This window comes from Macaca fascicularis, chromosome 4 (assembly GCF_037993035.2).
Source record: "Macaca fascicularis isolate 582-1 chromosome 4, T2T-MFA8v1.1".
Classification (NCBI taxonomy): Eukaryota; Metazoa; Chordata; class Mammalia; order Primates; family Cercopithecidae; genus Macaca; species Macaca fascicularis.
In genome coordinates this window covers 2,495,080-2,512,579 of record NC_088378.1, presented here as the reverse complement: position 1 = coordinate 2,512,579, position 17,500 = coordinate 2,495,080, and the positions used below count along the sequence as shown (strand labels likewise).

The 17,500-nt window shown below is 49.0% G+C and overlaps 1 protein-coding gene across 2 annotated transcripts in view; it reads left to right on the top strand.

Moving 5' to 3' along the window:
• SMOC2 (SPARC related modular calcium binding 2) overlaps positions 1 to 17,500 on the top strand; it is a 220,804-nt gene that overhangs the window by 83,557 nt on the left and 119,747 nt on the right. For both annotated transcript variants that reach the window (XM_045391759.3, XM_045391758.3), the window contains exons 3-4: positions 2,433 to 2,539; positions 3,724 to 3,823. In XM_045391759.3, the coding sequence (XP_045247694.1) occupies positions 2,433 to 2,539; positions 3,724 to 3,823 (207 nt within the window). The remainder of the gene's footprint in view (positions 1 to 2,432; positions 2,540 to 3,723; positions 3,824 to 17,500) is intronic.

Genomic DNA, 17,500 nt, shown 5'->3' with positions numbered 1-17,500 from the left:
AATAGCAAATCTGTGGAATAAGCCGCAACCCTGTAGCAGTTTTACTTCGTAAGATGACTGCAGGTTTATTTTGAGTGATGATTTATGTGGGCCCTGTAATTTCATGCTAAGTCTTAATTGTTTCCTATGACTAAATAGTCTGCCATAGGCTAGACATAAACTTGGCATTTAATATTCTATTAAATCCAAGAGCTGCAGATTTCAGAACTCTCTGACCAGTGGCAAATGTGAAGTCTTTAAAAGAAGTCCACGCCAAGAATGGAGCCCACAAGGAGTTTGGAAAACTTAGCTTTCTTGGCATGTTCCATGATGGCTCAAATATTAGAACTAATTTATAGCTCCATCTGTACCTCATGGAGACCTCGCAAGCTGGAACTCATATCACTTTTCCTTTTTAGACAGTCAAAACCACAGGTTATACTAAAAAACGAGGACAGAAGTCCAGCAAAGCAGTGATTTCTCCTCAGCTAAAACACAGACTGCATTAAAACCACATGTTGCTGAGTGCTGGCTGGCCAGGCCAGACTTTAGAATAAGGCTGAAGGCACGAAGCTGGGATGGATGGAGGAGCGTTTGCTCAGATGTGTAGGCCCTTAATGCTCCATGCAGCATGTGGCTGGTGGTTCTGCAAAAGCCAGAGAGGAGTCACATAAAGGCCCTGGAGCTTTGTTAGAGGCAGAGCCTGTAGGAGTCCACTGTGATGGGTGGAGCCCAGGGCTGGTAATCAGATCGCATTTTGCCATAGCCAGAACTTTAACCACTAGGGAGTCAAAAAGTCACCATCTGAAGACGGAAAGAACAACATTTGAAGAAGCGTCCTCGGAGTTGAGAGGGCCTTTGTGCTCTCTCAAGATGTAGGCACTTGTGATTTAAATCTAGAAATACTTTAAAAAAAGGAAAGCCATTTTTTCAAGTTTTAAAATTCAAATGAGCTATATTGTGTGATGATTCCAAGAAGTAAAGAATGCATGTGTGTTCTGCTTCAGGGGCAGGCAGCCCATGGCAGCCAACATGGCATCTTCTCCTGTGGTGGGAGGCTGTTCTTAGGATCTGCTTCCGGGGCAGGTGGCCCATGGCAGCCATCATGGCGTCTTCTCCTGTGGTGGGAGGCTGTTCTTAGGATCTGCTTCCGGGGCAGGTGGCCCATGGCAGCCATCATGGCATCTTTTCCTGTGGTGGGAGGCTGTTCTTAGGATCTGCTTCTGGGGCAGGTGGCCCATGGCAGCCATCATGGTGTCTTCTCCTGTGGTGGGAGGCTGTTCTTAGGATCTGCTTCCGGGGCAGGTGGCCCATGGCAGCCATCGTGGCATCTTCTCCTGTGGTGGGAGGCTGTTCTTAGGATCTGCTTCTGGGGCAGGTGGCCCATGGCAGCCATCATGGCGTCTTCTCCTGTGGTGGGAGGCTGTTCTTAGGACAAGCCTTTTCCCCCTGGGGGCACCAAAAGGCGGGCCTGGTTGATGCTGGGCTCACAGCTTTTACTCCCTGAGCTGGAAGGCTGAGAGTAGCTTCAGTAAGCAACTGACTTTGTGGTCCTCACGTGTCTTAACGTGGCCCTGATTGTGCAGGTTAGCGAGAAACAAGGCCTGTTCGTGGCACACACGGATCCTGCATTAATGCTTTTCAAGTCTCTGGAAGTCTAAAGATTTTTCCAGTTTTGCTCTCCTTGGGGTGTCTTCTTAAGTAGTAGCAGCGACATTGCGCCTTCTGTGAAATCTCAGTGTTGTTGGGACGGTGGGATGTGGAGCATCTGGGGCAGAGGACGAGGCTTTCTCAGAAAACCCAACCCTTTTATCCACGTGACGGTTGGATTTCCATGTGAAGGTGGAAGAGGCAGGACGGGAAACAGAAAAGGGACCAGCCAAGTTCTCCTCTCAGGCTGGTCTCAGTGGGATGGTGCCCTGGGCTGCAGCTGTGGTTGGAAGTCCCACCCCGTGCATCCTAAGACCCCCACCCCTCAGTCAGTTCCCTTTGGTCTGTTTTTAACGGTGACATCTAGCCCTGCCCACCCTCTGCATCTGGACTTGATCCTGGTGTGTTCAGGTGGACGTCCTTAAATCTGAGGACAGCCTGCCTGCGTCCCACCGGACAGCTGGCATTTCCCCATTTTCAGAAAGCAGGGGCCACCTGTTCCCGAGGGATAAGCTATGAGGCCTTCCTGGGCCTCAGTGTTCTTACTCACTCAGTGTGGAGAATGGTCCTGCCCTTCCCGCCCCTGGGCCTTGCATCAGATAGGACCAGGACGGCATGTGACAGGCATCTGCCCTTCTTCTGGGGCTCCCTTTGCTGAGAGCTGAGCTGCCTGCGAAGCCCCTTCCAGCCTCCAGATCCTCAGCACTCCTGCCTGACTCATGCCTTCGCATTTTTCAACGTTCCTATCTGTTCCATCTTCTTCCCATTGCATAACCGCTCCTCTGCCCTGTTCTTCCCTACAGACGTGTCCAGGTGTGTGGCCGAAAGGAAGTATACCCAGGAGCAAGCCCGGAAGGAGTTTCAGCAAGTGTTCATTCCTGAGTGCAATGACGACGGCACCTACAGTCAGGTTACCAGCCTTGCTTGGGAGGTTCTGCACCTGGGCAATTAGGGAGAGAGATATGGAGTGGGTGTGGGGAGAAGGCAGGTGAGGGGGAGCCAAACAGAAGAAGCAGCAGGTTTGTTCTCTGGGGAAATCAGCCTTCTGCATTTTAGAAGTTAATTCATGATGAGCCTACTTGACATAAATAGACACATAAATGAAGTGTGTGTTTATTTCTTAGTTGGTGCAGGCATTTATATCATTGCTGCTGTCATTCACACTTTCATTACTATGAGTTTAGCACAGGAAGCTTCCTTAGTGAGGCCAATTAGACCATGCTAACCTGGCTTGCAGCTTACAATTTAATTTTAGTTTGATTTTAATTACGGGGAGCACACACTAAAAGTCGTGTCTGTGCCAAGAGTGAGCTCCGGGATCATTCATTCCAACCTGACGGGCCCACAGACATGGAGCTGAGCCAAGTCAAATTCCTGTTGTCAGCCAAAGGCACTGTTGAGAGAGTCACCCAGCTCTCCGTTCTGAGTGTGTCAGTGCTGTTATTCCTTATTAAGGAGAAACAAAGTACTAACATGCAATGCTAACTCACACAGGGGCAGGAAAAACAGCATGGGTTCTGCACTTGGACATGCCTGTGGCCCATTGGGTGATGATGTGAGTTCTGTGTGTTTACATCATCGTTTGGCCTTTGAGAGACAATGAGGGAGAGAACAAGAGAGAGACAGAGAGAGAGAGAGAGGAACTGGAGCTGAAGGAACTGGCTGCTCTGACTGTGGTTGCAAGGGGAGTGGGCGATGCAGGCTGCAGAGTGAACACTAAAGAGGCCGAGGTTGCTCTCCTGGCTCTGCAGTGGAGAGCTCCTGACCTTCCCGGGCCTCAGTTTCCCCATTCATAAGATAAGGGCTGGGGCTCCATCTGGAAGGTGGTGAGGATTAGTGACTTCACAGGTAATGTGTCCAGCACACACTAGCAGTCAGTAAAGTGCTGATTTGGGCCCCTTTTGTCTTTAAAACCCTGGGGTGAAGACTTGCACACTTTCTTTACCAAGGACTCAAATGCAGCCACAGAAGTAGCTCTGGGTATCCCACGACCCCTGCCTGAGCCAGTGCCGCAGAAAGCAGAGTGGGCCTCGCAGCCGTGAGGCGCTGTGCTGCGGGCCCGGGAGGGCTCACCTGTCCTGTGCTCTCTCGCAGGTCCAGTGTCACAGCTACACGGGATACTGCTGGTGCGTCACGCCCAACGGGAGGCCCATCAGCGGCACCGCCGTGGCCCACAAGACGCCCCGGTGCCCGGGTAGGTCTGACGTGCCTTTCCAAGTGGAAGGCTTTAAGGGAATTGGTTTGCCGTGTCTTCTAATCATCTTCCCTGGGTTCACTTATAATTCAAAGGGAAATCCAGTTTGGGTGACATCGTGAGCCACAGTGGGAATAGATCTCCTCACTAACAAAGCCTACGTTTTAGGGAGCCGTTGTTTTGAAGAGGGGAAGGGCGAAGCTATGTGAATGTATGCGTGTGACTGGAGGTCAGCTTGCTAAAGGAAGACAGCCCTGCATCTGATCATGATGGGTTATGATGATTCAGGTCCCTTAATTGTTTAAAATAACCACAAGGACTTGGAGTCACCAGTGGAAATGACCAAATGTTTTCTTTGGCCAAAAAAGTGAAAATTGCTAGTTTTGTATGTACGTGTTTTCAAAGAAAAATGGTTCTTTCTTCATAAGTCAATTTCAAAATGGTTTGTATTATTTTATTACTCGTAAGAGGGTTTGATGTACTAAAAGTAATAAAATTAGGAGTTTAAAAATCTGTAAAATATTCTCTTTCCCATTAGTTCTTTTTTTTTTTTTTTTGCCAACCATGCTGTAAATGATTTATATCATTTTTATTTGAAAATAATCTGCAGCCCAAGTTTGATTAATCTGTGGGGCAGACTTTTCAGACCATCTACGAAGAAATGCTGTGATCTAGCCCTCCATATGTCTTAACACATATGATCCAGATTCCTGAATCATATGTGTTAAGACAGTCAAAACACATCATTATATAGCAATAATAAACTACAAAATGTCTCTCCCTGTTTTTCATGTACAATCTTGAAACATTTACGTTTAGAGTTTACCTTTAGATTTTTTTCCTATTTAAGGGACAGGTATTTTTTAATCTGGAATTCTGTTTGTTATTCAGATATTTTTCAAGCTTCCTGAGCCGTGGCCCTGGCCAGAACTCATGACCTCTGTGGGTTCCATGAGAATGAAGGTGTCCACAGTCAGCAATGACATAAGGTCTAATGTTTCCAGTGACTGGCCATGGGGATGCACAATGTGGAATTAAAATATGTTTATTTGTAAAAACTTCTTCTCCAGAGCCTCAATAGTGCTGGAAATATATCTTTAGTTGAGCTAACATGTATATCTAACAGTTCTGTTGCAAACTCATGGAGGAAATGAAACAGAAAAACATCACCAAGATTAACTGGGTCTGTGCGTGTCCCTCTTTCACTTTGAGAGACACTTGCATGTCCTATTTCCTTCATCCACAAGCAGCATTTTGAGGTGAGCCTTGTTTTACAAAGGAGAAAGCAGTAGGGGGTAGGGGCATCTATTTATGTTGTTTTAGTGATATCACCTGATAATTAAGGAGGGTCCCAAATAACTTTCTTAGAAAACATGTGCAAAATTGGCTGAATTTTGTACAATCTGCAAATAGTGGCTTCAGTGTACCGTTTACTCACGTTGTTGCTTCCAACTAGGTCTCAGTAACCTTTCACTGTATAGAAATATTCCTTTTGTTTTAACTGCCTATGTGGAATGTTTGGTCCAAGGAATGGACTGGGGAAGAGAGTAGACGGGCCTTTGTATATAGAAGTCTGGTGTTTATTGGGTAGCACATGCGCTGGGCAGGAAGCCAGGCATGTGAGATGAAAAGCTTCAACGCTGAGGGGCAGTTTCCCTGGGGAGATGATGCTGTCTGGGAGGGGGCAATGTTTCCACGTCGGGGCAGGGTTCCGCTGGCTGCACCCTTGGACCTGGCATAGCCAGCGTCGTTCTACCCCTGGTTCACCTGATCGGTGCAACTAGTATATTCCACAGGTCTACAGAGTTATGGAAAAACTCTCTTAATCCTCAGCTGCGTTCCAGGCTTCCCCTCCGCACACATGTGGGCACGGGGGAGCCAGTGTCGTGTGGTGGTCACTTTGGAAGCTTTATGGAGTCATGGAAAATTATGGAGAGAATTTTGAAATTGAAGGGAGAATTATGGGGGAGAGAGGTGTTGGGTATACTTACCCCCCAAACACAAAGGATTTATCATCAGTGTTTGCATACTGCAATTTAACTTCTTCCTGGAAGTTAACACAGCCCTCACAAATGATGCAGAGAAGCAGAAAAGTGGGCATCACCTGTGAGATCGTGGTCAATAGCGCGGACCACAGCTGGGCAGCGTCTTGATCTGTAGGCACCAGGGAGCTGACCCTCTGGGCACACCCTCGGGGGTTCACGGAGAAGTCAGCACATACACAGAACGGCTAATCTGCAGCATCCACTGTCTGTATGTGGCGGGAGTACTTTTCACCAAGTTTACTAAAATTGGGTAAATTTCAGTATTTAATAAATGTTTTTTGCCCTCAAGTTTATACCGAGGTTACCATAGAAGTAGACTCTATAAAAATTTGAAAATCAGACAACGAGATTTAAAATGAGCAGTAGATAGGAGCTGTTTTTCGGAAAGTGCATGTTTGTGTGTTCATGAATAATACATGCAAACGTACCTTGAGGCCAGCCACAGTGGAGGGAAACAGAGGTCCACTGACTGGCATGATTCCTGGAGAGTGGAGAAAGCCCTTGCCCCAAAGCCTCCCAGCTCTTCAATTGTCTCAGAATGATCTTTAATAGGAAATGGATTCCTTTATTTCATAATTATGTATTCTTAAAGCCATGAATGCAAAATACCTAAATTCCTATTAATCCATAAATTCCTATTAATCAAATAATATAATGAGACAACCCAGCAGAAAAATGGCCAAAAGTCTTGAGCAGGTGGCATTTTATTTATAAAGGAAGAAATCCTAATGACCAGTAAAGGCAGGAAAAGGTGCATAGGATCTTCAGTCCCAGGGAACTACAAATTAAAGTCACAAAGTCACAGTGCAACTCCCCTCCACACCCACTGGTCTGGCAGAAATGAAGAAGCACGATTCTATAACTTGCTGGTGAGGACAGAGCTGTGGGTGTGGTGGGAACTGGTACTGCCCTTTGCAACATCAGTTTGCCCCTTTGCATGTGGGTGATTAAGATCCCAGCTCTTCCATTCCGGGAGGGAACCCAGGAGAAATGCATTCACCTGTCTCGAAGGAGACCTGGGAGGGCATTCCCAGCAGTGTTCACATAAGAACCAAAGCCTAGAAACAGATCTATGTCCGTTGGTGTCTGACTAGGTGAACACTGCGATTTGCTTGGTTCGTCCTATAGAGCAGTGAGCACTGATGAAAAGGTCCAGTGCCTTCCTCAACGGTGCTGTGTGCTAATGTCCTCCTGAGTCCACAGAGCCCCACACAGAGGCACCCCAACCACACATCCTCCCACAACTGAGAGTCAGAAAACTCAGCTCCAGCTCTGAGGGATGCGTCCAGGGGTGACCGACCACGAAGAACAGCAGAGAGCGATGGCCACACACACAGGGCGATGGTCGCTAGCATGCGGTGGAGGGCAGGGGGGTTAATTTTGTGACTGTAGACAGGGCTGACCTGGGGAGTCCTTTTCCTGCCCTGGAAAATGTCTTCACAGGTTTTGGTTGATAATAATTCATGACGTGTATATTTATCTTTTGTGCACTTTTCTGTATGGGTGTCAATATTTCAGGAATTTAAAATGTTAAAACATGCGATGCCACTGAAAGAGATAACGCAGGCTGAATTCTCCCCACATGTACACATTTCTCTAGCGTCCTTCCCTGAGGATGTTTATAGGGGGAATGGGACCAGATGCTTCGGAGCTGGTAGAAGGAGAAGATAGGAGAAGACACATCCCTGAGCCTGCGGGAGGGCTGGGAAGGAAAGACCTAGGGGGGATTTGGGGAACAGGAAAATTAAGGTTTGCCTCTGGGGATGCTCTGGAGAGCTGGAGAGAGTGGGCTGGGCATTGCGGCCCCCCACGTGGCCACGCAGAAGCGCCAGCCATGGGCTCACACCCGCCAGGGCTGAACCCTGGGTTCCTCATAGCAGCCTAAGCTACAGGGTTAAAACGACTCTTTTACAGGCAAGAACACTTTCCAAGATCTCTGTGCTTGGAAGTGGCAGAGCCAGGACGTAAATCTCCATCTTTGTCTCCATAGCCCACGTTTCTCCCCCAGATACCAAAGTATCAAAATTCTTGGGGCCTTGAATTCCTATTTACACTTGGCTGGAAGTCGGGCATAGGAGAAGGTGGGCAGAGATGGTCAAGGGCTCTGGAGAGTGGGGTGAGGTTGATGGCAAATGGTGTGGTGCCTTGGATGTGGCAAGGACAAGAAGCCAGCTCTCCGAGACGTATCCAAGTCCACTTCGCATTCTGTGCTGCCGAAAGCACTTGTCTCTTGCTCACAGTTTAGAGATGTATGTGCTTCTCAGAGCCCTGCTGATGTCAACCTGTGGGTCTGTAGATGGCTTTAGGGCAGGTGTTTCTTGCTCACATTTAGAGAAGTATGCACTCCCCTGCTGATGTCAACCTGTGGGGTCTGTATATGGCTTTATGGCAGGTGTTTCTTGGTTGTGGTTTAGAGATGTATGCAGTCCTCAGAGCCCTGCTGATGTCAACCTGCAGGGTCTGTAGATGGCTTTACAGCAGGTGTTTCTTGATCGTGGTTTAGAGATGTATGCAGTCCTCAGAGCTCTGCTGATGTTGACCTGCGGGGTCTGTAGATGGCTTTATGCTCAGGGAGTGCCTTCCTGCTCCAGTGTTCAAGGAAGGGATAGTAAAGGGCAGGGTGCGCACTACCTAACAAGTCCCTCATGTCCTTTTCCTGGGATCGGGGGCCGGCTCCACGTGTCTCCTGAGAGACAAAGTTGATTCTTATTTCTTCTGTAGGGATTTTCTTTTTCTTTCTTTCTTTACTTCCCCATCCGCCCCCACCCACACCGCCCCCGCAAAGATTTGAAGCCTAACATTGCTGGGGGCAGGATTAGAGGTTGAAAACAAAGGCCTTTTTGCCAAGAAAGGGTGTTTGCAGCCCATTCTCTAATATTTGGAAATAGTTTCAGGTTTTTAATCTCATCTCTCCTCTGTGACTGTGCACCCTGACCAAGAGCTGGTTCCCGGCGTGAGTACAAAGTGGGTTAAGATATTGTAAGCTGAACCTACATGCAAGAATTTTTAGTATTACAATATTCAAAGAATCTTCATATATAACTTGGAGTTACGTGTTTGAAGGAGGCCACAGGTTTCAGGTTAGAGAAGATGGATAGACACAGCCCATGTGCAGTAGCTGGTGCCCATCTCGAGACCCCCAGCCCACCCCTGCCTTCTAAAGCAGGGACCACACCTCGTACCCTGCAGCTATAGGCCTGTCCCCATAGAGTGGACATCTTCCTGTTCCACCTGACACAGCTGTGTCTGGCGTAGGCGTCCTTTCCTGTAGCATGGGGAAGAACACATCTGTTTCTTCCTGTTTATTTCCTAACAAACTCTATAACATGCAAATTTATAATTTGGTTTTAATTACTAAAGTCTGTGTGATACCTGTGACAGGCGGGAGTAGGTCAGTGTCCTTCTCTAGGATTTTCCTGTCTGCGGTCTGAATTTCCTCCCTTCTCTAGGCGTTTCCTGTCTGCGGTCTGAATTTCCTCTCTTCTCTAGGCGTTTCCTCTCTGGGTCTGAATTTCCTCCCTTCTCTAGGCGTTTCCTCTCTGGGTCTGAATTTCCTCCCTTCTGTAGGCATTTCCTCTCTGGGTCTGAATTTCCTCCCTTCTCTAGGAGTTTCCTCTCTGCGGTCTGAATTTCCTCCCTTCTCTAGGCATTTCCTCTCTGCAGTCTGAATTTCCTCCCTTCTCTAGGAGTTTCCTGTGTGCGGTCTGAATTTCCTCCCTTCTCTAGGAATTTCCTCTCTGTGGTCTGAACATGACTATGCACTCGTCTTCACTGTGGATGCTTATCCCAGAGATTTCTAAATCTGGCTTTGGGGAAGGCCCTGTTATAAACGACGGATGATCTTGGATTCGCATGAATCACTTTCAGTACATGATATACATTGATTTAACTATGACTTCTGCATTTTTCTGCAAGGCCTAAAGTCTTGTCCTCCATCTGAATTGGTGTAATTCCATATTTGGAGGAGTATCCTAAATGACTTCAGAAAAAAATACACTTCATAAGCCGAAGCTAACTGAATTTTTAATTTTTCACATGAATTTCCCTGGCATTAAGTTAAGGACCCTACATAGCTGAGGGACTTGAAAGGATCACCCAGAATAATTAAATTTCCAAATCCTGAGATCAGCAAGGCAGCTGCGTTTGGTCTCCAAATCTCTGAAGCACTTCTGGTAGAAATCGTTCAGGGCCAGTGTGCAGTGGCTCTGCTTGACCTGGAGAGCTTGTGCCTCGGAGGGAGTCCAGCTTGCTGTTTGTCTCCACCTCAAAACAGCTTTTTCTTTAGCCTTCATAGGTCTTTTCTTGAAAAGTGAAAGTTATTAAAGTAAAATATTTCAATACTATTGAAAGAAATGTAAAAGAAAATGTAAAAACAAACAACCTTCAGGAGAAGTAGGAAATGCACTGAAAATTGAAGCCTCTTTCTAGGTGGTCGTGAAAACAATGAGAGGTGGTCACTTCAGGAATCAAGCTGCAATATCAGATGTAAATTTGAATTTTATCAATTAAAAATACTTGTAGGCAGGGAGTGGTGGCTCATGCTTGTAATCACAGCATTATGGGAGGCTGAGGCAGGGGGATCACTTGAGCCCAGGAGTTTGAGACCAGCTTGTGCAACAAAAGTGAGACACCCCCACCGTCTCTACAAAAAATAAAAATTAAAACATTTAAAACAATTAAAAACTTGTGATTTTTTTTTCAGAGAAAAATATGTTACATTTACTCTGTAACATGTAAATTTATAACACCTTTTATAGTGTCGAGGACATTTATTTTACATCCATGATGAGATAAAATAGTAATTTGATAAAGCCAACACAGGATTTGTAAAATTTTCAATGAAAGATTCAGATTAAATTCTGAAAGTGTTCAAATGATACTGAATTTAAAAACATAATAATAAGTAAAATGTTAAAGAAAAAGACCACGGGGTGTAGGTTTAGTCTGACAAGCGGCTTCAGGCCGGATGAAGAGTGGGAGGTCCCTGCGTCTGCCAGGACCTGGACGGGAAGTCAGGTTCCCCTGCATCCCGCCCTGGTCCTTCCCTGGCTGACGACTCCTGAAGCTCCCATCTGGGCCCAGCCTTTCCTCTGCTTCAATTTTCTTTCTAAAATTGGACTTAGTGTTGAGTTATTCACAGCTATTCTATCTGATAGACAATATTTTGGTGTAACTTTTTCTATTCAGGAAAAATACTTACTACTTTTAACCTCAGGAAAAAGTACTTTCTGGTGTCTAATACTTGAGTTTTTATTATAATCTGCACCTCTGTTGTACTTTAGTGTACGTTTAATTTGGCAGCTAATTTGTACTGGAACCTCACATGAGTTGAGAAGAGTATCCTGTAAAACAGCCCTTTACTGCACCTCATCTACAAGTGGTTTTTGTCTTGTATTCTCTGATACTTAATAAAATGTTGCCAAAGAAATCAAGAGGTCTTTGGAAGCAAATGACCCCAATCTGTATAGCTCTATTTAAAGAATAATGGGTGTGTGCTTCTAGAGAATTTATTTATTTATTTATTTGAGATAGAGTCTTGCTGTGTCACCCAGGCTGGAGTGCAGTGGCGCGATCTCAGCTCACTGCAACCTCCGCCTCCTGGGTTCAAGCGATTCTCCTGCCTCAGCCTCCTGAGTAGCTGGGACTACAGGCACCCGCCACCACACCCAGCTAATTTTTTGTATTTTTAGTAGAGACGGGGTTTCACCATGTTAGCCAGGATGGTCTCAATCTCCTGACCTTGTGATCCGCCCACCTCGGCCTCCCAAAGTGCTGGGATTATAGGCGTGAGCCACCGCTCCCAGCTTCCAAAGATATTTTATGTATATAAAAACAAGTATATTATTTTTTCTTCTAATTATTTTTGGACAAATGCTAATTATTTTCCAGCACCTTTTTTCACTATATGCAGCCACAACAGTTAAATATTGGAAAGATTTATGAAGCTGTTAAAATGTCGTGTGGCCCTTTAGCAAGAGTGATACAGCTGTACTCAGACATTTTTCTCCTGCCTTTGAATCAAGTTGTCAACTCAGACATCAGTAAATTCAGAACATTCCTTTTATCAGATGCACCTCAAATCAGGAATCCCAACTGTTTAAAGGCAGAATCACTAGGATAGAAAAAGACCCGCGAAGCGTAAAAGCCGGTGCCACAAAGTCCAGCGAAACTCTCCTCCAGGTCCGTGAATAACATAAAGGTTCACTGAGCAAAATCAAATGGATTCCGTTTGGTTTCTTTACCCACAGAAACACCGAAGTGGCAAAACTGAGGTTGAGCTGGAGATGAGGGTGGCAGGCGGGAGGCGGTGCCGCCGGGGGGACGGAAGGGAGACACAGGAGCAGTGACAATGATCCTGGGGACACATGAGGAATAATTATGCAGCAGTGACGCAGCTTCACAGGCACAGGGGCCCAGCCGTTCTGTCTGGATTCTGGCTCGAATTTTCACATGTGCCAGCCTCACTCAGAAGGCCTGATGAGCCCAGGCTCGGCTGGCTCCTGGAGTTTCTGGCCTGGCAGGTCTGCCGTGTGGCCAAAGTTTGCTTTCCGCCGAGTTTCCAGGCAGCGCTGGTGCTCGTGGCTGGCCCCACACTCCAAGTCCTGAGGTGAGGTAAGGGGCCTCACTCCAAAGGAACACAGGCCCACAGGGCAGCCATCCATGACTATCTCATCACAGGATCCTAGGACGGTCACAGGGCCAGTGGGGGAGTCTGTGGCTGCCAACGCCCCTCCTGACCCTGGGTGAAGGATGTCTTGACCGCTTGGGGTTCTGGCCTGGCCATGCAGCTCAAGGCTGAGACGGAGAAAGAGTACTCGGGAGCAGTGCCTTCAGAGGCTGATGGGAGCTGGCGGGTGAGGAGGTGGGTGGGTCCCAGGGCACCGTGTCTGTGACTCTGAATGTCCCACATGGGCCAGGGGGTGAAGCTCAGCCTCAAGGTGACCCAGGGCCTCCCTGGAATGAGGCAGGAAGGAGGTCCTATCGCTTCCAGTCATGTTGTCTTGAGGATTATTTGACCACGGGCACTCAGGAAAATGGAAAATAGGTGATATTCCTCCTCTGCAAATTGCTTCTCCACTAAGCCTCCCCCTGGGCTCAGTGTGGAGAGAGGGGAGATGAGGTGGGAGGAGCTAAGGGCAGTGTGGACCTGGGCTGCACTGTCCCCGGCGGTACTGTGGACCTGGGCTGCGCCGTCCCCGCTCCAGAATGCCCCCAGGGAGTGCGTGCAAGTCCTGCTTGGCCCCAGTCTGTGGCCACGGTGAGGCTTAGGGGTAGGTCCCGGTGAATCAGATAGAGCAGAGGCGTTCCCTGAGTTCTGGCAGCCGGACTGCAGAGGACAGATGCTGTGTGTCTGAATCCTGGGGTATAAACCCTGGCAGGGTCGGGGTTCCTGCCAGTGTCAGGACAAGAGTGAACATGATGGCAGCAGCTCTCAGGGTGCAGGGGAGATGAGCCCGTGGTCACCTCGCTCAGCCGGCCAGTGCTAGGATTCTGGCTCATGCCAAGGAGACCCCGACTGGTCCACAGGCTTTGTCTATTTCTTAGCTGAAAGCTGGTCCTATCTAGGGAGAGCAGCATCCATCCTAATACAGCACTCTGCAGGCTGTGAGAAGCACTTGCTTTCCTGAAAGCTGGTCCTATTTAGGGAGAGCAGCGTCCATCCTAATACAGCACTCTGCAGGCTGTGAGAAGCACTTGCTTTCCTGAAAGCTGGTCCTATTTAGGGAGAGCAGCGTCCATCCTAATACAGCACTCTGCAGGCTGTGAGAAGCACGTTCTGTTCTTCGCTAGGACTCATCCCAGGAGGCTGAGTGGCTGGTTGGCGTCTCACAGGCCTAGAGCCCTTAAGAACACAGGACAGCTGCCCTGGGGCCGAGAGCCATGTGCCCTGGGTCCTCTGGGAGGACACCCTCCCTGCCACGGCCAGTCTGTTGCAATCTAAGGAGTGCATAGGAGTCTCAGGCGGCTGGAGCCCACAGGGTGGATGGATGCGGTTCTGTCAGCATGAAGGGGAAAGGGCCTGGCCTGGAGTTCACCTTCCCTGCCCTCAGAGGTGCACCTGGGGACAGCCCTCCCCAGCCCACCTGTGCGACATGGCAGGGAAGCCCAGAGGCACTTCCTCACCCTGGAATCTGGGGAGTGGGGTAACCGCTGCTGGAATGTGGGGAGTGGGGTGACCCCCGCTGGAATGTGGGGAGTGGGGTGACCCCCGCTGGAATCTGGGGAGTGGGGTAACTGCTGCTGGAATCTGGGGAGTGGGGTAACCGCTGCTGGAATCTGGGGGAGTGGGGTGACCCCCGCTGGAATGTAGGGAGTGGAGTGACCCCCGCTGGAATGTGGGGAGTGGGGTGACCCCTGCTGGAATCTGGGGAGTGGGGTGAGCCCCGCTGGAATGTGGGGAGTGGGGTGACCCCTGTTGGAATCTGGGGAGTGGGGGGACTCCTGCTGGAATCTGGGGAGTTGGGTGACCGCTGCTGGAATCTGGGGATTGGGGTGACCCCTGCTGAAATGTGGGGGTGTGGGGTGACCCCTGCAGAAGCAGGTGTTTTGGTGCAGATAAAAGGCCCTTTAGAGGAGAGGGCTGCTGACCATGTCCTCAGCAGCAAAACCAGGGTCAGGTTTTCTGTTGTCCCATCCCAGGTGGTGCAGGGACGCCGGCAGTCAACCCAGGAGAACCGCCAGGGGACGGAGCTGCTTCCTCCCTTCGCTTTGGGCAGTGCTCAGTAACCGTGGCTGGTGCTCCCTGACACTGACGGGACCTGGACGGTCACACAAAATACCTGCATGTCCCCTCTCGCTCTTCACACTGACTGAAGCATGAGATTGCAAAAAACATAGATGGCTTCTCTCTTTCCTCCCTGGATTTTATATATCCTTAGATCAAAAAACTTAAAACTTATTTATAAACATGAAAGTCACTGTGTGTAGAAAACCATTTCTTGTCTAGCCAGAGAGGCACCGGCTTGAGCTGTCTCTGACAGAGAATCCCCACGGGGCTGGCTGGCTTTCATGAACTCCAACTCCAAGGGTATCTCCATGCCAGTGCCCAGACGGCTCTGTCCCACTGCACCGTTTCACACACCACTCTGTTCCACCCTTCTCACCACCCCCTGGCCTGTTCATAACTGGGAAGGGTCCTGAGACCAAATCAGGGATCTGATGCCAACCAGAGCCCACAAGCTTCACAGTCCACAGAGGTGGACACTGTCCATGGTGTCCGGGTCCCAGGACAGCGGACTCAGGCCCTCTATACCATCTCCAACAGGCTCCAGCCTGAGAGAGCCCTGCCAGGCGGGCACGTCCAGTGGGGACAGAACGCTCCTAACAGGTGGGGCTTGCAGGGGGCACTTCCAGCGTCTGGAGCAGCTGCATGTCCCTGTGGTGGTGGACGGGCTGTGTGTTGCTCTCTGCCAGCCTGTGTGTAGTCTCCTGGACTCTCCCTTCTTTTCTGGCCTGTGCCTACTCACCCCTTCACTGTTTCTCAGAGAGGCCTTTCTGCTCAAAGCCAGCTCTCCTGAAGGCTACAAAAGCAGGCCTGGATGCTGGCTCTGCCGCTTCCTAAGTGGCCCTGGGCCAGTTACTTACCCCTTTGGTCTCACTTTCCTCATCTGTGTAACAGGCACAATGGCAGTCCCACCTCGCAGGGCTGGCATCTACATTAAATGACTTCAAGTCTGTGAAGGACATAGCAGGGACTGGCGCACAGTAAGAGCTACATAGACATCAGCTGTGTACACAGTTGCAATAGACATTGCTTGAGTAAATTCTGTTTAATGCCCACCTCCCCAAATTGGACTAAAGTGTGTAGTGCTGCGTCCCTGCCATTGTTTGCCTGTGGACACGTGACGGGTGTGTATGAGGGGTGAGCCCAGGAATGAACGAATGCACGTAAGGTGATGGCGGCGAGGGCCTGAGGTCTGCAGGCCAGTTGGTGCCCTCCTAGAGGCTGCTGTGTTTTGCATGGCTTGGTCTGAGTGGGCAGCATCGCTCTTCTGGAGGGCACTTTCCCCCAGCCGCATGTCCAGCAGAGCACGTGGAGAGGCAGCTTCCGCTGGCACACACAGCACATCTTTGGTGAACGTTCATTGTGCACTCCTATGTGTGGGTTGCTCTCCTAGGTCCATTCAGCTGTGCTTGGTGGGTTTTCACCACACTGCCCACTCCACAGATGAGGAAACAGAGGTTTCGCGTGGTGAAGGTGCCTGGCCAGGGGCATGGAGCTAGGAGGGAGGGACGTTTGTTCTGCTGCCCACGCCCTGTCTTCTCCCTGCAATGCCACATCCTCAGAAATTGGCACCCTCTTTCCTGTCACCCTCCTGTTGTCCCGATGGGAGGATGGGAGGACAGGAACCTTGAGAAAAGCCAGGTAGCACAGAGACGCCATCTAGACCAGAGGATGCAGCCCTTGCTGTTCCCTTTTCTTTTTCTCTTGCCTCCCTCATCTGATGCTGTAAACCTGCCCCCGGGATGCGAAGTTCTCGGAAGGGGTGAGCCGTAGGCTTGTTTAACCGCTCTGAAGGACGACTCCCCGCAGGGAGCCGCCCCCTCACCCCTCTCACGTCTGTGCCACAGACCTCCCTCTCCTCACTCACGTGTGAAGGGCGTCCGGAAGGAGCTTGTGTAAACCACTGGCTCCATCAGCAAAACACCCTTCCCTCCACTGGGCTGTTCTGGCAACACGTTGTTAAGGCTGAGAGCAGCTGGATTTGAACCAAGCGCTTAAGCTACAAGACTTAATAGCTATTATTCCTCCCTTAAAGCAGAGACGTTTCCTCACGTTGTACTTTGTGGTTTCTTCCACCAGAAATTCATGTCCCCATCACGACAAAGCCCACCCCTTTAGAATAGCATTTAGGTGGGATGGGATCTCACAAATGGGAGCAATTCAGATGTGTCCTTTGGAATCCAAGGCTGAGGTGGATCACCTAGCAACCTCTTTGTGTCTATGAACAGCAAGCAGATCCTTAAGGTCCAGCCTCCAGCCCAGGGTTCACAAAGGTGTTCACTGACTGCAGACATGTGCGTATCAGTCAACCCTTCTTTCTCAGCCCCCTTTCTGCAAGTACAGCCTGCAATCTTACTTGTTATAAACACTTGGAAGTTCAGCAAATCCTTATCTCCAGAAAAATGCAATGACAGCCTCGGGGTCTGGATTTGTGTGTTTGCATGGCTCTGCTGGCCTCTGGAAATATGTGGAGCTATTTTCCCATCCTGGAGGCCAGGATCTTGCAGGAAGGCAGGGGCAGCAAGGTTGGGCGTCATCTTTTCATCCCAAGGTAGTTAAAAGGTGAAATCAATGCACTATCAGGATCTCCTCCAATTTCTGTCTTGTAAAATATTTGAGTCATGAATCACAGAGCAGGTGATCCAGGGACACTTGGTTCTGTCTTAAAATTATCTCTTACATATGAAGAACAAGATCAAATTATTTTTGTGTGGATTTATTTAAGTAAACACTGATTGAATGCAAGGGCCTGATGAGAAAGCCACAGTCCTGGTTGGCTCAGAGACAGAGGCTGCCTGAGGGTAGAGAATGTTTAAATGTTGGATTCTGACCTCAGCCCTCATGAAATTTTGAATCTGCAGTCTGCACCGTTCTGTCTGTATAGTATAAAATATTTTCTTATTTCAA